The sequence below is a fragment of the Equus quagga genome, chromosome 6, assembly GCF_021613505.1.
Source record: "Equus quagga isolate Etosha38 chromosome 6, UCLA_HA_Equagga_1.0, whole genome shotgun sequence".
In the NCBI taxonomy this organism is placed as follows: domain Eukaryota; kingdom Metazoa; phylum Chordata; class Mammalia; order Perissodactyla; family Equidae; genus Equus; species Equus quagga.
Genome location: NC_060272.1, coordinates 94,592,822 through 94,613,048, shown reverse-complemented (window position 1 = coordinate 94,613,048; position 20,227 = coordinate 94,592,822). Strand labels below are relative to the sequence as shown.

General features: G+C 37.1%; 1 protein-coding gene across 4 annotated transcripts in view; it reads left to right on the top strand.

Annotated features, from left to right (window-relative positions):
* CEP78 (centrosomal protein 78) overlaps positions 1-19,914 on the top strand; it is a 30,769-nt gene extending 10,855 nt beyond the window's left edge. For 3 of the 4 annotated variants that reach the window (XM_046663680.1, XM_046663681.1, XM_046663678.1), the window contains 10 exons: positions 186-250; positions 534-645; positions 4,458-4,590; positions 5,781-5,826; positions 7,170-7,298; positions 15,695-15,772; positions 16,922-17,088; positions 17,960-18,131; positions 18,455-18,502; positions 19,299-19,914. In XM_046663680.1, the coding sequence (XP_046519636.1) occupies positions 186-250; positions 534-645; positions 4,458-4,590; positions 5,781-5,826; positions 7,170-7,298; positions 15,695-15,772; positions 16,922-17,088; positions 17,960-18,131; positions 18,455-18,502; positions 19,299-19,859 (1,511 nt within the window). In that variant the 3' untranslated portion in view covers positions 19,860-19,914. The remainder of the gene's footprint in view (positions 1-185; positions 251-533; positions 646-4,457; positions 4,591-5,780; positions 5,827-7,169; positions 7,299-15,694; positions 15,773-16,921; positions 17,089-17,959; positions 18,132-18,454; positions 18,503-19,298) is intronic. The other variant, XM_046663679.1, reaches the window with a different exon arrangement.
* Positions 19,915-20,227: the final 313 nt, after the last annotated feature.

Genomic DNA, 20,227 nt, shown 5'->3' with positions numbered 1-20,227 from the left:
TACTTTTACCTTAGGTTTTCGAGGAAGAAATTGGAATACTCAAAGGGGGAGATAGGTATATAATTACATAATGTGGATTTCATGTTTAATTTTATGAAAACAATGATTAGTTAGCTTTTGTTTTTAAATAGGAATAGCCACTTATTATGAAATAATTACTATAATTTCAATTTATTTTACTTTAGATCATTCTGTGATGAAAGCAGTTATCAAAAAAGTTCTCCAGAATGGAAGGAGTGCCAAATCAGAGGTATAACATGTTTTAGTTCTCTGGGAAGAATTTCTCTTTAATTGCTTGTTTTCTTTTTTGTAATAAAATAACATTATCAAGGCACTTTTCTGCCATCTTAAGTTTTTAGTCAAATCAAATGGCTTTTCTGTTTTTGAAAATATTGTGTGATTCTTTAATATAAGGTCCCAGAAATCCAGATTGCAAGCACTTTATTAACTTAAAATATCTTAATTTCCAAATAAGATCAGACCCTCATAAGTTACTTGTAACTGAAATGGAGTATTTATTATTCCTGTTCCAGTACCAGTGGATAACGTCTCCGTCAGTGAAGGAACCATTCAGAACTGCTAGACAGAAAAAGAGAACTATAATTCTGGGCAGTGGTCGAAAAGGAAAAGCTACTATTAGAATTGGTAACCCTTTCTATCTTGACTTTGTAATGCTACTAGAATTTATACTTCCTGTGTGTTCCAGTGTGCTAAAATTAAAATCTCTTCTCATTGTATGAAATTGATGGTAACAACCAACGTTAACTACATGCGTATTAGGAGGACTCTAATTATTCTGATACAGATTATGAGAATTTATAAAAAGTAGAAATAATGAATTTGAAGAAGGACATGCTCATATTTCCAATTTTTTTAATTAGCTGGATTTATTGTTTGTATTTCATTAGAAACTCATTATTTTGAATATGTTTTCTGGTTGATGATTACTTCTAATACTTTCCAGTTGAAATTGGGAGTGCATTGTGCTGATAGTTTTAGCAGTGGTGCTTTGGAGTGATGATTTTTTTTAAATGAAGAATTATCTTTTTGTGCTAAAGAAAGTTTGTTTCCAGTGCTGTTTTTCCCCCTTGTTCTCTTCTTTCTTACAAATTCTTAAAGCTATTGAATCACGTAACAGCTTGCTTCTTTCAATGATTTAAAAAAACTTAAATATGTATAAATATGTGTAATCTTACAACAGATTGTGGCAAACAAGTTTATTGACCCTAGATGGAAGTGTTTGCTATAATGAGTATTTAATTTTCCACATAATAGTTAGCCCAGAATTTAAAAATTAAGCCTATAATTTTGTCACCAAATGTAATTTTTAAAAAATCTTCTTTATAAAACTACCAGTAGCGTAGGTTTCACATTCTCCTGAATATATAAATTTGGTGTAATCCAGTTCTACTGATATTTTTGTATTGTTTCTAATGAGACGTTAACTTCTAACAAGATCTTACTTTCTAGAGCGCATTATCTTTAGTCACAAATAGCCTTTTTTGTGTGTGTGATAAGGATGAATGGCAGAGTGGAATTAATTGAACCAAATCTAATATGAAACTTACCCTTTCTTGTGAGTAAATTTGAATTTTGAAATAGTAAAACCATAAGGTCTAATATAAAGGAAACAAAATTAATTTCTTATGTTTGTAATCTGCCAATTTCCCAGAAAAAGGTTTGTGGTGACTTTAGTTATATACCAGATACATTAAGATCACCAAGTAATTAACAACAAATAATCTTTTATTCGAATGCTACCTGAAATTTTTGAAAATTGCTGTTTGACTTACTAGCGCTGAACTGCACACTTAAGAATGATTAAGATGGTAAATTTTATGTATTTTACCACAATTTTTAAAAAATTTGTTGTATGAAGATTTCTGTTTAGGTTTTATAAAGGTGTTATATTAGCATAACAATGGAAATAAAAATAGAAACCACCTCTAATTCCGTTATCCCATTAAGCAATGTTTACATTTTCATTTTCTCCTCCTTTTGTCTATAAACATAATCCCACATTTTTAAAATATAATTTGCTATTCTTTTTTCACTTTATATTAAATTAAAATTTTATGATTCATACTTACACTTTTTAATACATTCACAAGGTTTTATTGAGTTGGTCAGTTTTTTAAATGGTGAAAAATTGGAAATAACCTAAATATTAAGTAATCTTTTTTTTTTAAGGATCTTATTTTTCCTCTTTCTCCCCAAAGCCCCCCTGTACATGGTTGTGTATTTTTAGTTGTGGGTCCTTCTAGTCATGGCATGTGGGATGCCGCCTCAGCATGGCCTGATGAGCGGTGCCATGTTCGCGCCCAGGATCCGAATCGGCGAAACCCTGGGCCGCCACAGCAGAGTGTGCGAACTTAACCACTCAGCCGTGGGCCTGCCCCTAAGTAACCTTTTTAAAATGCTATTGTAAACGTCTTCATAAACGCAGCTTCTTTTGATTCTCCATTAATCAGTTTATTTGGTCAATAATGTATTAAATAGTAGTTGTTAAGAGTGTTTAGTAAATCAAAAGAAAGCCTACAGTTTGTCTACCAATTTTTATTTCAAAACAGTGATATTTTAGTAGTCAGTCAAATAGTACATACAAAGAAGTTGAGATTTGTGATATCACACTAATTATATATTATTATTAAAAGTCTATATCATGTGTAAAGCATTCTTAAAAGTATCTAAGTTGGTGTTTTGATGTAATATTAGAAATAGAAATATATGTAAATAAAACATATATATATAACATTAGGAATTCTGTAATTTTGGTAGCTGGTGGTGGTATTTAATGGCATCATGGAATGAGAATAAAACAATTACAAGTTTTTTTCTTAGCATGATTAAACAGTGGAAATGTGACTGTGTTTACGAGCTCACTGAGCTGTTTGGAGAGTAATTTTATTTTTGGGCTTTTTTCGTGTTTGCCTCAGTTGTTTGGAGACATAGAGGTAAGCCAAATCAGTGTCTGGCTGTCTAGTCAGATCCAACTGAGTATAGGGTTAAAAACTATGTGAATTGTGTCACATTCATATTGTAATTATATGTGTAAAAAGACAATAGGAACTTTCAATAGAATTTTTTTAATCTCTTAATTGTAAATTCTTTTGGTTTTAATTACAAATATATTTGTATTAGTTTCTGAAAATAAAGGAGAAGGTATACACATACAAACAATGTACACAGGAACATCCTTTGTTTCAGGGTAATTAAGTTAAAAAACAAAACAAAATAGCACAAGATGAACCGAGCTCCTACATATTTTAAGAGGCATGTTAATTATGCAGAGAAATCACACAGGATCATGTGGTGACAATAAGCTATACTGTATGAAATACTTGTTCTATATTACCACATATACGTTATTTTACATGCCATCCTAATGCTGCTAAAGCAGATCTTGTATAGAAAATAGATTTGAAGGATACATATAACCATTTTAACAAACCTGTATTATTTGTTTTCAGTAATAGAGAAAATTAAATATTTAAATATGAATTTTAATATATGGTTTGTTCTAAATAAAGTGTTAACACGTAGGTCTAGCTTTTGCTCCCTAATAGTTCATATAAAGATACTTACTTCTCTGGTATTGAAATGTAGGATAAGTCTCCACATTTTACTCTTTTATCCAATGGATTTTGTTTCTTTTGTGTTTTCTGTATGCAATCAAATGAGCAGTGAAGGTTGACAGACTTATGAGAGGGTAACATTGACTCATCTACCACCCAGCAACTTTCAGTCTTGTAACTTTGATCATTTTTACATAGAAAAATTAATCTTAAGTTGAAATTTTGATCTAATTCAGAAGATTCTGTTTGACAGGCATCCTGGGTGTGTCTCTGTTTCTCTATCCTTGAGATTTAGAAATGCCAAGATATTCTGAGATGTAATAAACTGAATGTTTCTGCATGATGCATGAAGTGTATCATATATAATTTTTCATTCTTTGGGATATATTTTTTATTTACTTTTGCATGTTTTGCACATCTCTTATATTTTAGTTAAAATGATAACTTGTTATTGTAAAGAACTTATGTTTTTAAACTTTGCTAGCCTATGTAAAAACATTTTTACAAAATCATCCTGTTTTTTTTTTCTTTTAAGATTTTATTTTTCCATTTTCTCCCCAAAGCCCCCCGGTACATAGTTGGGTATTTTTAGTTGTGGGTCCTTCTAGTTGTGGCATGTGGGATGCCGCCTCACCATGGCTTGATGAGTGGTTCCGTGTCCATGCCCAGGATCTGAACCAGCGAAACCCTGGGCCGCTGAAGCAGAGCACGTGAACTTAAGCACTTGGCCACGGGACCAGCCCCAATCATCCTGTTTTTAATGGACTTGGCATCATTGTCAAGTGCCCATTTGTATTCTTTAAAAAGTGTACACCTGTGATAATTGCTCTGTAGCCCTTTAGTGCATCTTAAGTTTTTCTTTTAATGCTTTCTCAAACATAGGATTGGCTACAAAGAAACCTGTAAGTAATGGAAGAAAACACTCCCTTGGTAAAGAATATGCTCCTGAGCCTCTCCCGCCTGGCGTGTCTGGTTTCCTGCCGTGGCGTACTGCAGAACGTGCGAGAAGGAACAGGTAGAGTGTTTTCATTCCTTATCTTTAGTCATTCAGAATTCTTTGTTTTGGAGCTTCTATTATGTGGGAGATTTCTGGTGGGTTCTATAGAGGAAAAAAGGTAACTCACACATTGCTTCTGCCTAATGAATCCTTTAAGGAAGAAAAACAAAAAATAAATTGTCATTTGGGAGTTTCAAGTTATTTCTTAGGTGTCACAACAGTCAAGAGTAGACTAAAATTATTTCCAGTTGTGCAGGTGAGAAAGGTTTCATTAAAGGTGGGAGCCAAGCCATGCAGCACAGAAGTAAGAATTTGGATATGTAGAAATGGGGAAAAAGATATGTTAGGCATGAGAAATGGTTCAGTGCAGAATGGATGAGAAGTATGGATTAGATTTAATCTGTCAACTGGCTTAACTCATTTTAGTGAATCAGATGTAGTGAATCAAACTAGATTGAACTAGTTTTAGCTGATTACTTATCAGGGGATAGCTGTTTATAGTAATTTTTGTCATGGAAGTCTAAAAGTCTTCTCACATTGTTGAACTATAATTTTAGGCTTGCTAAGTGAACTAGATTGCTGTAGATTATTTTCAAATGACTGACTTGGTAGTATTCAAGAAATTGGAGATTAACCATTGCTGAAGAAAACAGAGAATTGATTTTAAATAGGACTTGAAGTAGATACTATGTAAAATATCTGTTCAATTGCTCACATTAAATTGATGTGTATAATCTCCATTGGACAGCTGACTACTGTACTTTTTTGTGAATGGTGATGTGACTTCTTATTGCATAAACTATAGTGCTGACGCCCCACTTTTGCACATTAGTTTTATAACTTTGTGGTTTCATATCTTCTTCTTGAGACACTTATTAATATCAAGTCCATCCTGGTCACAAGGAGTTGTAAATTAGAGAACAATTAATATCACCAGTTGAAGAAGTTAGACTAGAAACTTCAGCCATCCTGAGCACTGGAACTGAAGGTGCTCTCAGCAGTTCAGAGAGTTAACACAAAGCTAGTCTGCCAGATTCTCTTCCATTTTCTCCATAACAGAGCCTTCCGGGTCCTTATTTTGAGCTTGCGTATTTTTATGCACAATTCTGTATGGATATTGTACATAATACTGACGAGTTTTATTAAGTGTCGTTAACTGGTGATCTGTTTACATCAAAATATAACTTAATTTGTTGATATCTCTTTAGGGGTTTTCCATTAATCAAAACTCGTGATGTATATAATCACTTGCAGGTATGTAGTTATATTTATAATATATAGAGGGTTGAAGTGGGAAAGGTGGAAGGTCATTCTCTTTGGGTTTTAAATTGAACAGAGCCTTACAAAAAACATTTCCCTCCCTGAAATAAACTTGTCAGGTCACTCTCCCATGGCCACCGTGTAGTTGTGTGGATGTGATACATACTGGGGGCCTTGTGGTTTCATCTATAAACAAGAAAGCCGTTTCTCCAGTCTGCCATTTCTGACCCAACACACGGAGCTGTCATACTCAAGGATGTCCTTAGGTTTTCAAGAAATATTGTTCAGGGGCTGGCTGTATATCTAAGTTCCAGATCCTAAAGCCAAAATGAAGCAACAATTCCCAAAGCCTTGCTCTTTTGGAGTTCTTCTCCCTCTTGCACCAAGGCCACACACATTCCCCATCGTACTGCCTCCAGGTCTCGGAGCCAGCAAACCCTGTCGGCCGTCCTGGGGGACTGTGTAGTTGCTCTGTAAAAGGCAGTACTACTGAGATTGAGAGAAGAGCACCCTGGGGGTCAGTACTGCCCCTGCGAGCCCAGAGAAGGGGTGCATACCTCATTCCATCATAGGGACTTCCCTCTACTGCAAGGTTTGCTGCTTGTGGTCGAGATGATAGTCTCGTGGCTTGTTGTCTGTTCAGTTATGTCATCCCAGCACACTTCTTTTTGATGTGTAGACTTTTTATGGGGTTCTGGCTAGGTCGGTTTTTAAATATTTGGCAACGTCATATTAAACAACATTCCAGTGGCCGTGAAACTTGACAGCAGAAGTGTGTTACTGTTACGCTAGTTTTGGCTTAAGGATGATGAGAGGATGAGGTTTTTAATGGGTCAGTTTTAGTTGTGTATGTGCACATGATTTATTTTTTTTTAATTCTAGTGTTAATTATTCGAAGTTCAGATTTGTTGACTTTCTAATTCTTCTTTATGAGTCCCCTACTGATGGATTTTCCTCCTAAAAACTACATTTTCTTCCAGACTCTTTGTGTCTGATGGTAGAGAATAAATATCTTGTCTACAATGTAAACTCGATCTGAGAAAATGTATTTACTCTGGCTCCTCACTTGGCTTGTGTGAGAGAAATTTAATAAAATATATTGGCAATTCCAAATGTTAATCCTAACCGTGTACAACAGAATTCTATATAGTAACACAGAAAAAAATAAGTTACTGTCGTTTTACTTTGTCACTACTTGTTTTAGACTAAGGAGCAGTGAAAGACATTTATAATGAATTGACACCTCAGATCACTTTTGTTAAATGTCCTTTAATATTTGGTGTCTGGCTTATATTATCTCTTAATAGAATCTCTTAAGCATGTCTTCTTTCTTTAAGCAATCAGAGTTTCCTGTGACTGTGACAGTAGAGAGTCCTTCCTCCTCAGAAATCGAAGAGGTCGATGATTCTTCAGAAAGTGTTCAAGAAGAGCCTGAGAAAACTAGCTTAAAACAAGAAGCATTACAGGTACAAAGTTATCACTTTAGAGATATAGAGAAGATTGTGTTTCAAACTGTAGTTGTTATCTGGTGGAACCCTGCCTACAACACTGGACCGCTTGCATGAGGGTGCTTGCTGTTTTCCCCTCTCAACCGTATCGTGTATCCTTGAATGGTTCCTTAGCTTAGACCAACATGAGATGGACGTTTGAACTCTACGAGAGAAAAATCAAAGTACGTCATCAGTAATACATTTTCCTTTCCTTAGAACCATAGGATATTAGATGTAGGGAGAATTTTAATGATCATAAGGTAAACTCAAAGAAATTGAGTTCTGGGTGAAGATAGCTAATTCAGTGCTCCTATTTTATAGGTCCGAAAATTGACAATTCTAGCTGAGCTGTCTTTTTATAAGAGGAAAATATGACCTCATTTTTTTTTTAAAGATTTTAGTTTTCCTTTTTCTCCTCAAAGCCCACCGGTACATAGTTGTGTATTTTTAGTTGTGGGTCCTTCTAGTTGTGGCATGTGGGATGCCGCCTCAGCATGGCGTGATGAGTGGTGCCATGTCCGCGCCCAGGATTCAAAGTGGTGAGCCCCTGGGCTGCTGAAGTGGAGCGTGTGAACCCAATCACTCAGCCATGGGGCCGACCCCTCAACATATTTTTGAAAGACAGAAAACAAACGGAAGAGTGTGAAACTGAAACAGTAGAAGAGAGGAAAACCGTGACCTCGACTCCGCACGGGGACTGCCTGCAGCTGAGGGGAGTCTACTCCCCCTCCAGAAATAGCCGCACACTCAGATGTGCTTGTAGGAGAGAGGGTGGAGTTAGTTAAAAGTGTGACTGAAATAGGGAGAGCACAGTGAAGGTTCGTGTTTAGAAGAGTTGACTCCCAGCCCCACTCTCACTCTCCTGAAATGAGGTAATTTCATTTTGAAAAAAAAAAACTAGAGAGAAGAGGGCAGCTAGTGTGAACTTTTGCACCCTAGAGAAGAGTATTTTGGAGTATCCTATTATAATAACTGACTACCCACTTCTTCATGCATAAAGGAAGCCATCAACCACTGACTTCCAGGGAACTTTCTACTCTTGTTCTTAAATAGAAAATAACCATTATTCATCTGATAGTTGAGTAAAGCTTACAGAATGACAGGAAAAAAAAGAAGAGTAAAAACATATCCTAATAGGACCAGGGACAACTTAGGAAACAAAAATTATTTAGGAAAAAACCCTAATTAGTATCGTTAGAGAGGTTTAAAAAGAGCATCTGTAAAATAAGAATAGTATGTTAATTGAAAAAGGAATAATCAGGGACCGGCCCTGTGGCCGATTGGTTACGTTTGCACGCTCCACTTTGGCAGCTCAGGATTTTGCCAGTTTGGACCCTGGGTGTAAAACTAGTGGCTCATCAGGCCATGCTGAGGCAGCATCCCACATAGCAGAGCCAGGAGGGCCTACAACTAGAAGACACAGCTATGTACTGGGGGGCTTTGGGGAGAAGAAGTAGGGGGAGAAAAAGATTGGCAACCAATGTTAGCTCAGGTACCAGTCTTTAAAAAAAAAAAGGAATGGTCGGAAGGCAAGAGAGATCTCTTGGAGATTATGATTGCTGAAATAAATTCAATAAGAATTAAGTAAATTTCTCAGTATATAAAAAAGATAGAATGGAAAATATACCAGAAATGATATGATAGGCTACATCTAGGAGATCCAACATGTTACTGTTAGAAATTCCAGAAAGGACACAAAAAAACGCAGGGAAGGGAACTGTGAGAAGGCTAGAAAATTCCCTCTGGCTGAAAGTAAACATCAGGCTTCAAATTGAAAAGAGCTACCCAAGTTTTGAGCAAGATGAATGAAAATAGACTCGTATACCTAGACACCCCTCCCTGTGAAATTTGAAAATACTGAGAAGGTGCATAAATTCCAGAGAGAAAAATGTTGGTCACCTAAAAAAGAAAAAAATTTGACTTTGTCATACTTGTCATCAGCTACCATGGGATACCATTGGAGAGATACCTCCAGAGTTTTGCAGGGAAATAATTTTCAACCTAAGCTTTCATATCCAGCCAAACTATCAATCATAAGTGGAGACTGAATAAGATATTTTGTACATAAGGAAGTTTGAAAAGCTTGCTTCCTATACTATACCTTTTCTTGAAGTTATTTGAAGACAATCCAGCAAAATGGGGGAGTAAAACGAGAGGGAAGACAATCGGCGATTCAGGAAACTGGATTCACTGCAGAGCGCAACTAGTCTCGATTTGAGAGGCTTCCATTGATTGTGTGATGAGAGCTTAGAAACACCCTGAGCACATGTCCTTTCTGTATATTAGGCACTTTCTGTGTCTTAGTCAGAAGAGAGGAGGGAGAGGAAGAGGGGGGCAGCAAGTCACACTCCAGAGGAGGAAAAGCTATACTGGCATTAAAATGGAGCAAACTGAACTATGGCAGATTTTTAACTACCGTTGGTGTGCAAAAGAGAAGAATCCACTTAAACTTGACGCTGTGGAAGTCACCCTTTTCAGTGGCATAGGGGTGGGTGACTGACTACCTTTCTAATTTATTGTCCAAACTGGAACACTTCTTAATAGTGTAAGGAGGCACTATAATGCTGTGGCGTCAGGACAACTGGTATAAACTGGAACAGTCCAAGGCAACTTGGGATGTGTGGTCGCCCTACACAAAGTCCGTGGCAGGCACTGAAACAGTACAGGAGGAGGTATAATTTCTGTGTGCACAGAGGTGCAGTGTAAGTCTGTAGTGGGCAATTTTAATTCAGTCATAATAGTGGAAATACTGTCTTGGTTGACAGCTTTTATTATCACCTCTCATATAATAACAACTAACCTACACTATACTTAGTATGTACTAGTATATATTAGTAATAGTATGTACTTACTATGTATAATGGTCTAAATGTTCTGCATATATTAACTCATTTAATCCTCCAAGTAGCCTTATGAGGCAAGTGCTAATATCGTTCCCACCTTTCAGAAAAGGGAGCTCAGACAGGGCACTTGCCCAGCTGTACCTAACGTAGGGCTGGATCAGACTGAGCTCAGGCTTTCTCCCTGTCCTCTTAAACACTGCTCTGTACTGTCTCTCAAATAACAGAAAACTTAACTGCACGTAAAACAGAATATAAATATCGACTTTGACAATATAAAAGCTAAGTTTGAAAGGTAGGCAGGAGGTGGAAAGGAAGGAAAAAGGCATGAATGTCCTCATTTTACAGAGCTGGGTGTTGAGAATATTTATAGTTGATAAACAATATGGATTTTTAGGTATATCACTACAAGTTGAAGAGGTCATGACCAGTGGAGAAACTAATGGTGATACAACTTTACTGAGAGGAGTGGGCATAGGAAGGAGTGTGAAGGAACTAAACTCATATTTAAAGTAGGAAGTTAACAGATAATGTCTAAAATTTAGTCATGAAGTCACATAAGTACGTTATTTGAAAATAGAGAAGAATTCAAAATAAGAACAGTTGACTTAAAATTCATAAAAAACGAAATCCAAACAGCCAGTAAACATGGAAAAGTATGTAATCTCCTTAGAAATCAGAGAAAAAGGAATTAAAGCCAATATGAAATGCCACTACACTCCAGTCAGATTAACAAAAAATAAAGTCTGATCGTCCCCGGTATCGTAGACCTGGAGTACAATAGGAATTGAAATCAACACAACTCCTTTGGAAAGCATTTAGCATTGGCCGTCAGCTGAAGGTGTGTAAACGCCCTGTCACCCAGCAACCCCCGTCCCCGCCCCAGTTTGTGCACTAGAATAACTGCTGCTGCAGACTGCTTGTGCTTTACTTGCATTAGCACCAACTGAAAACAGCCCAAGCGTCCACTGAATTAAAAATTAAATGAATTATGTGTATTCATACAGTGGGAAAACTGTAAAGCAATAAAATTGAATGAACTGGAGCTACCAGCAACAATATGGGTGAATTTTTAAAAACAATATCGAGTGAAAGAAATAAGATCAAAGGTAGCATATGCTGTGATTCTCTTTACATGAAATTGGTAGAACTAAACTATATTGTTAGCGGTGCATGCATGTAAAGGAAATGATCGTCGGAAAATGCGGATGGTGTTCAACTCTGGGAGGAGGGGAAGGGCTTGTGATGGGGAAAGGAGACGGGATTTTTAAGTTGCTGACAAGTTGTACTTGCAGACTTGAGTGGTGGTTATATAAGTTTTGTCTTTCTGTTTGTCACACTGACAGTTTTGTTCTGTGCACTTTTCAGTATGCATGTCATATTTTACAATCAAAAACCTGCTGAAAGAAATGGTTGGCCCCGGGGAGCTGCGAGTATGAGTGGGACGAGACTGTTTCATGTTAAGCCCTTTGCTACTTTTTGCATTCCATGTTCATTCATTTAGCATTAATTGAACATATTCTATGTGTCAAGCACTCTTCTAGTTTTATGTGTGTTAACTCATGTTATCCTCACAAAATTTCTATGATGATGGGAACTTATCTCCATTTTATAGATGAGGAAATTGAGGGCTAGTTATTGAACTTGTCCAAGGTTATATAGCTAAGAGGTAGGGCCAGGATTTTGCCTCAGAGAACCTGAATTTTTAAAAATATAATCTAAAAGAGAAATTTAACTACTAATTATAAGCAAAGAAATGCACATTTAAGAAAGATAGCAAGTTTTCACCTATCTGATTAGAGAAAAACTCACATTTTATCTTTAACACACATAAATCTTCACTTGGTGGAGGTTTTCCTTATTTGGCAATTATTTATCGATTGTCTGCTTTGTGCTGGGCACAGGTGCTGGGGATAAACGTTTAATAAAATCCACTCCCTTGCCTCAAATATCTTGCACTTTAAGAGAGGAAGTAAGCCCGTGGTCACAGCAGAGGTTATATGCCACATGATACATTGCCAATAGCAGCATAAAATCTTAAAAATCTTTTGGAAAGCATCTTGGAGATAAGTCCCTCAGAGCCTTAAAAATGTTCATTTGCTTTGATCTCAATCTTATTTTTATTGAATTACTGCAAGAAAATTATTTTAAATATGGGAAAAAAGCCTTTGTGCATAAAAATAATTATTTTGTCTTATAATACTAAAAAGTTGGAAAGAATTTAAGTGTTTAACCAAAAAGGCACGATTACATGAACCAATAAACCTGCTCAATGGAATATTTTGTACCCCACTAAAAAAATTAAGGTTATGAATCCCCTGATTATATGAGAAATTATTAATTCAATGTTAGATGGGAAAAAATTGGACATAAAATTTGATATACAGTATGATGGGAGCTTTGTTCCAGCGAAAAAAATCAACTAGCCAATGTGTAGAAGGGAGGAGGGAGAGCAGGTGACAGGAGGGAAAATTACTCTAAAACCTTATCATTAGTCTTATTTAAGTAATAGGATATCAAGCGAGTTTACCTTCTAAGTTTTGGTTCCATATTTTGTTTTAAGGAACATGAATTACTTGGTAGGAGGAGGTTACTTTTTCGTAAAAAAATTAACATAATGTTTTAATTCCCTCCACTAGAGGGAGACACTGTTTCATGTAATTGCACTTTGATGTGCTATTCTGAACCAGCCAAGAAGAGAGTATTTTAGTCTGTTTTATCTGATTGTGGTGAGGAGGTTTTGTGGTTGGTGTGCTTATTTGTTTAGAATTTCTATGAAATCAGTTTTAAGTATTAAAAACATTATATAAGGAATAAGTAGAGGAATTGTGCAATTTTTTTCCCTTTTTCCCCATTAAAAACTTGGCTGGCTTTCACTGGTGATAAAACATTAAAGAAGTTGAAGTTATTAGACTGTTTTTTAATTTTTTAAACATACGTTCTGAGTATGAAATTGAAGTTATTAGACTTTTTAGTTTTCTAAACATGTTTTGAGTATGAAAATATATGTTCATTGAGCAAATTTTTGAAATCAATGAAATACTTATTGAAGTAAATAAAAGCCACCTCTGCATGTACACACACCTAATCTACTCTTTTGTCTTGAAAAGGTATCAGAAATATTTTGCCGTAAACACCGTATGATTTCACTCACGTGGGAGATACACAAACACATGGATAAGGAGAACAGATTAGTGGGCACCGGGGGACAGGGTGAAGGGGTAAAGGGGCACGTATATGTGATAATAGATAAAAACTAGACTGTTGGTGGTGAGCATGATGTGGTCCATACAGAAAGTGATATATAATAATGTACACCTGAAGTTACACACTGTTATAAACCAATATGACCTCAGTAAAATAAAAAGTATATATATTTTGTCATGTCACTAATAAGTACTCTTATACATCAGAGAGTCTGATTAAGCTTATGGACCATCTCCCAAAAAGTACACACAGATGTATTTTGCATGTAGAACTCCTTAAGAGCATTCATTAACTCTGGTTAAGACCTCCTGTTAGCGTTTTTTTTTGGTGACTTCATATGGGTTGCTATTTTTATTTAAACCAATCCCAATTCGGAGGCTTGCAGCTTACTTCTAGGGTTTAGTTGTAAACAGTCCTATGACATCATGTTGGTAGACACATCTTTGCCCACATTTTTGATGACTTCCTTAGGGTGAATTCCTGGTCATAGGATTATGAGTATGTGCCAAAAATTACTTGCCAGAAAGTGGTACCAATTTCCTCTCCCAATTGTGGCATATAATAGAGTCCCTCCCCTCAGCACACACAGGCCAGGAGTAAGCTATACTTTACCTTGCAATTCTTTAAGTGACTCCTCAAAAGCCTTTAAAATATATAAACATATCTTGCTGTTTTAATAAATAGAAGTATTCTGTTTATTTATTGCTGCATAAGAAACCACACCAAAACAGTGACTTAAAAACAATAACAGTGGTTTATTTTATTCATGAACTTGGGGGTTGAGTGGTATATTAATTTTCTGTTACTACAAACTTGGCGGCTGAAAACAACACCTAGTTATTAGCGCACAGTTCTGTAGGTCAGCAGGCTGGGCACGGCGTGACAGGGTTCTCCACTCTGAATCTCGTAAAGCTGACATCAGGATGTGAGTTATCATCTGGAGGCTCTGGGAAAGCGTCTGCTTCCAAACTTACTTGGCTCATTGGTGGAGTTCAGCTCCTGCAGTCGTAGGACAGGAATCCCCATTCCTTACTGGCTGTCAGCTCGAGGACAATCTCAGTTCCTGGAGGCCTCCCTCCCGCATGCCTTGCATCGTGCTCGACTTCTTCAAGGCCAGCGAGGGAGAATCTCCTTCTGGTCTCTCTTGCACTTTGGAAGAGCCTGGGTCCTTTTAATGGGCTGCCTGATTAGGTCAGATCCACCCAGAATCACCTCCCTATCTTACAATCAGCTGATTTGGGCAACCTAATTACCTGCAAAATCCCTTCAGTGCAGCACCTAGATTAGTGTTTGAGTAACCGAGAGGTTACAGCAGGTAGGAATCTTGGGGGCTCTTTTAAAATTCTGCCTACCACAAGTCGTGTGTCCCACATCAGGGACCTGAGTGTCTTAGTTCTTGAAAATCACAAGGGAGTTCACTGATGTCCATTCTCTTTCACTGACCTTGGTAAATAGGAAGATTACCACTGTGAACAGCAGTGGCACTCAACTGCTGAGTTCACAATGTGGCTCTGCCTTGGTCTTCTGCCACATAATGACATTTTGGTCAGCAGTGGACCACATAGATGACGGTGGTCCCATAAGATTAGTACCGTATAGCCTAGGGGTGTGGTAGACTATACCATCTAGGTTTGTGTAAGTCCTCTGTGATGTTGCACGACCACAAAATCGCCTAACGATGCATCTCTCAGAACACATCCCCATCGATAAGCAAGGCATGACTGTGCTTAATTAAGGCTGTGACCTTGGGTGTGCCACTCCCCTCTCTCTTTCAGTTTTCTCACCGGTGAAATAGCATGGGGTTAATAGTCCATTCTTTCCTTGTAAGGTTTTGATGATTAAATTATTTAATGCCTAGGAAACTCCTAGAACAGTGCTTGACATATAGTAAAGTGCTTTAAATTATTTAACTTTTTAAAAATGCATTTGAACCTGCACTTACATAATTCAGGTGTGTTAAGCATGTTAATAGGGCTTCCTATTATAAAGGGACCTACAAATAAAAGTAGAATTTTCCTCTCCTGGCCTTAATTTTTTATTTCTGACTTATTACTATATTGTACACATATGCCTTTTATGGTGAGCTGCCACAAATCTTATTTTGGAAAGAGTAGGCTTTAAATAAATCTTTAATATGCTAATTTGATATATTTTAGTAATTAATTTCACTAGCTTGGTATGATATTACAAGTAGTGGCCTGTAATCCTGAAATCTGAGTTCACTTCTGACTCTGCCCTGAAATCCTCAGTGAGGTCTATGGCTGGAAAGGCTTTTGGATACTGTACTATGAATTCTTTATGATATTTACTCTGTCTTCACACTAGGGAAAACTGGAGGAGTGCCTAAAGCAGTTAAAGGAGGAAAGAGTCATAAGGCTTAAGGCTGACAGACGAGTCAGTGAGGTAAACAAGTTTTTTTTACACTTCTGAGTTTTTGGTTTTATTTGATTTGATTTGAAGCCATATAAACACACAGTTTGTAAACTTAAGAAAGCACTTAGTATGCTTATTCTGTATATACAGTAACATAAAAGACATGATGAGACTGGCTACTGACAGTGAATTAAGAAAGTCATTTAAATAAGATTGGAAAACTGCTAAGAATGCAATGAAAGATAAAAACATGTACTATGAGAATTACATTAGGCTAATGCTCATGAAAGTAGGACATAAGCTAAAAAGATCTTTATGTAAATATAATTATTAGAAGGTGAGTTTAGGGAGGAGTTTGTGAAATTGCATACATTAAATTGGAGGATGATTATTCAGTAAATATTGAGCAACTGCTTATAAAAGGCAAAAGGTACATCATGAACAACATGGCCTTTCTGAGAAATACTGGAGTTGACTTATATGTGGTTTTAGGTGAATAGATGATGAAGTGGGAGAGGGTGCAAAGGAGTAAATATTTTCAGGAAGCCAAGGAGAAGATTACCAAATCATGCAGTTAATAAATTGGATATGATTTAGGCCTTTTTTTCCTGAGGAAGATTAGCCCTGAGCTAACATCTGCTGCCAATCCTCTTCTTTTTGCTGAGGAAGACTGGCCCTGAGCTAACATCCATGCCCATCTTCCTCTACTTTATATGTGGGATGCCTGCCACAGCATGGCTTAACCAAGGGGTGCCATGTCTGCACCCGGGATCCAAACTGGCAAACCCTGGGCTGCCGAAGTGGAACATGCGCACTTAACCACTGTGCCATCAGGCCAGCCCCTAATGGAAATCTTAAGCAACTAATTTTCTAATGTAGAATGAGGATCTGTTATGAATTTAACTTGTCAGAAATGTGATCTTCTAAAAGATCATTAATAAAACAGTAACTTTGGTTTATTTATATACCACCTAAGTGTTATATAGGAAACTTTATTGGGTGTCTCTGGGTTTTGGTTATTGTCTGATATGGTCTCTGTCTTTACTGGTGGAGAGTTAGATTAATTACAAGTTTATTACATTTTTAAGTGTTTTATTTTTATTCTGTTACTTAAAAACTGTTTTCTTTTGATGACAGTGACAGAAAATCATGCCCTACATTTTCAATCTTCTTTTATAGCTGGAACGTGAAAATGCCCAGTTAAGAAATATAAATTTCTCTTTGTCTGAAGCCCTACATGCACAGTCATTGACAAGCATGATCCTGGATGATGAAGGTGTTTTGGGCAGCATTGAGAATTCTTTTCAGAAGTTCCATGCCTTCTTGGATCTCCTTAAAGATGCTGGGTTAGTTAATTTCTCTGCATGGCATTCTTCTCTTTGCAGCTATAATGGTAGTTTGCTGAGGAACTTGAGCAGTTTTCATTGCTTCCATAGCCATATTTAGCCATATAGGTGGTATGGTAGATTTTTTTTTTTAATGAGTTAAATTTTAAAAGAAATGCAGAATGGCAAACCTGCTTTGCTAGAGTTCCCATTATAAAAGAGTAACGTGGAGATAGTAATTTAGTGGGTATGGTTTTTGGTAAAGACTAAATTGAAGATAATTTTAAGTGAAAATATTCTGAAATGCATAGGAATTTTCCTACCTTTTATTCGTTTTGCTTGTTAAATTTGAAATAAAGTTATTTTTGTCCTAGACGTAAAAATTGTTATTAATTTTCAGAGCAGATATATAGATCAGTGGTTCTCAGCTGGGAGCAGTTTCGCTGAAAGAGAACTGGAGATTGATAATTGATGGAATGGTGTTTTATAGGTGAATAGGTTGGTGTTGGGAAGGAACCAATGCGTTCTTGGAAACGTGTTGAAAGGTGGTAAAGAAGCGTGGGAATGAGGTGAGAGACACTGGACTAGGTGCACAGGTGCTGAAGCTGCTAGTGAGACAGTTAGGGATGGAGTGTTAATAGGTAAGGAGATAAAATCAAGTGGTATTTAACACGTTGTTGAGGGGAAGAGGGAGCGCTCAAAGGACTTGGGTGATCCGATGTGGTCCCAGAGCATGAATCTGGAAAGGACTGAGAATTTGGGAGAGAGACAGGCTTGTAGTCTGGAGCAGGATTCTAGAAGAATTTCATGATTGCAGGTATGGGGGAATCTAAGGTGCTCTTATGTGATTGTAATAACCCCTGCCTTTTCCTGCTTTCCTCCTCTTGTCCAGGCTTGGGCAGCTTGCCACAATGGCTGGTATAGATCAGTCAGATTTTCATTTGCTGGGTCGTCCCCAGATGAGTTCTACTGTTAGTAGTCCACCTAAAGAAGAGAAGAAGGCACTTGAAGAAGAAAAACCAGAATCAAAGCAGAACGCCCTAGGACAAATGCCAAATATCCAAGTAAGTGAACAGAACTGAATGCTTCTGAGTGATTAGCAAAAGGAGAATTACCAAGTCAGAGAGAAAGGAATAATGGTCAGTCTCTCTGACAGCTCACAAGCTTGGGAGCTGGAAGCCTCCTCGGGGTCCTTTCCAAACCTGAGATTAGTAAGTTTGTGCCCATTTCATGATACTGTATTGTTGTAAATAAGAAAACTGGAAGTTCTTTTGAAAATTAATTATTTAAAGCAAACTATCCTCAGTGAAGAAAAAAATAAAACATTAGAGAAAATATTCCAAATTTTAAATTGTGTAAATGTCTATTCTATTCATATCTCATCTAGGTTTCTATTTGTATGCAGTCAGCTTACAATGAAGGAACACTAATGAAGGTACAAGTACTGATAACAGATAATTTTTTAAATTAAGTAATCCAGACATAACTAACAGACAGTATATCATAGTGAGTCACCTGGTTACAGGAATGCAAGGGAAACCTGTCTGCTTTTCCTCTAGCCCCCGTCTCCCACCTCAGCCAATCTCAGACCAGTCTCAGGCCAACTTGAGAACACAGTCTAGTCACAAATTGGATACTGCTTATATGTGCCTGGAGGATAGAAAAGAAATTAATTTTCTTAGGGAACAGAGTTTATTTATTTATTTATTTATTTATTTATTTATTGAGGAAGATTAGCCCTGAGCTAACATCTGCTGCCAGTCCTCTGAGGAAGACTGGCCCTGAGCTAACATCTGTGCCCATCTTCCTCTACTTTATATGTGGGAGGCCTGCCACAGCATGGCTTGCCAAGTGATCCTATGTCCGCACCCAGGATCCAAACCGGCGAACCCCGGGCCGCCGAAGCAGAACGTGTGCACTTAACTGCTGCACCACTGGGCCAGCCCCGAGTTTTATCATTTTTAGTGAGGGAAAGGGAAACAGGTAATAATTACCCCAAAGGAAAAAATCTGAAAATGTAGTGGACCTAGCCTGGAATATAGCTAAGTTGAGTTGGGAGTCACTTGGCAAGATATAATTAGGAAAAAACTGGCTCTGAAATCTTCAGAATAATCAGTAGACCGTCTTAATAATAAGATCCCAGAGTGGCATTGAAGGTTTAGGCTCTACTTTTTAGTGGTTGGCTTTGTTCATCACTGAACTTTTGTCTTCTCTCTTGTTTCTCCCTCCAGTTTCAGAAAATTACAGGGGATGCAAGAATTCCTTTGCCTCTTGAGTCCTTCCAGATCCCAGTTCCCTCTGAGGAGGCCTTAGGGACTTCCAAAGACAAGGGAGTCCCAGCCACGGAGCAGCGGCGGGAGTCTTTGGAAGAATTCATTGCTAGAACGTGTTCTCCTTTAGCAGATGTAATCTCTGGAGCTGAAAGTCAAAGAAAAGAAGAGGAATTGTCTAGAAATAGCAGATCTTCTTCAGAGAAAATGACGAAAACAGGTGAATATACTAAAAAACAGTCTGTTAAGAAACAGCCTGGAAAGGACCTGCATTCCTGCTCTGACTCATCTGTAAACCGGAAAAGCAAAGGAAATGGGCAAAACAGTTCTTTGGTTAATGAACCAATTAAAAGTGAGTCTTTGAAAAAACACATTTCTGTCAAGAAAGAAAGTAGAATAGTGACTGTTTCATCCAAGACAACTAAAAGTAAACTCAATGTACTAGAACATTCTGAAAGTGATACTCTTGGATCTGATTTTGAATTTCAAGAAAGCATCCATACTCTATCACGCCTGACATAGGTCTAAATCTTTTGAAATTATGTTTTTGCCTTCAAATTTTAATAAATTGCTCATGTTTTCATTATGACATATGGTGCTTTAAAATATAGGACTGAAAGCCATTAGAGACAGATTTATCTGTACTTTTTATTATAATGAAACTTTTGGTGTATTTTTCCTTTTGACACTCTGTACCGTTCATTCAGTGAGTATCTACTAAGGGCCAAATAATATGCACAGTACTTTTCTGCGTGCTGTTGCTTTCAGCAATGAACAAAACAAAGCCTTTACCCTTAGGGATCTAATACTCTGTGAAAGGAGAAAAAAGTAAACAAAAAAGCAGGGTAGAGGGACTAGAAAGGGATGGGAGTGAATAAATGGAGTAGTTT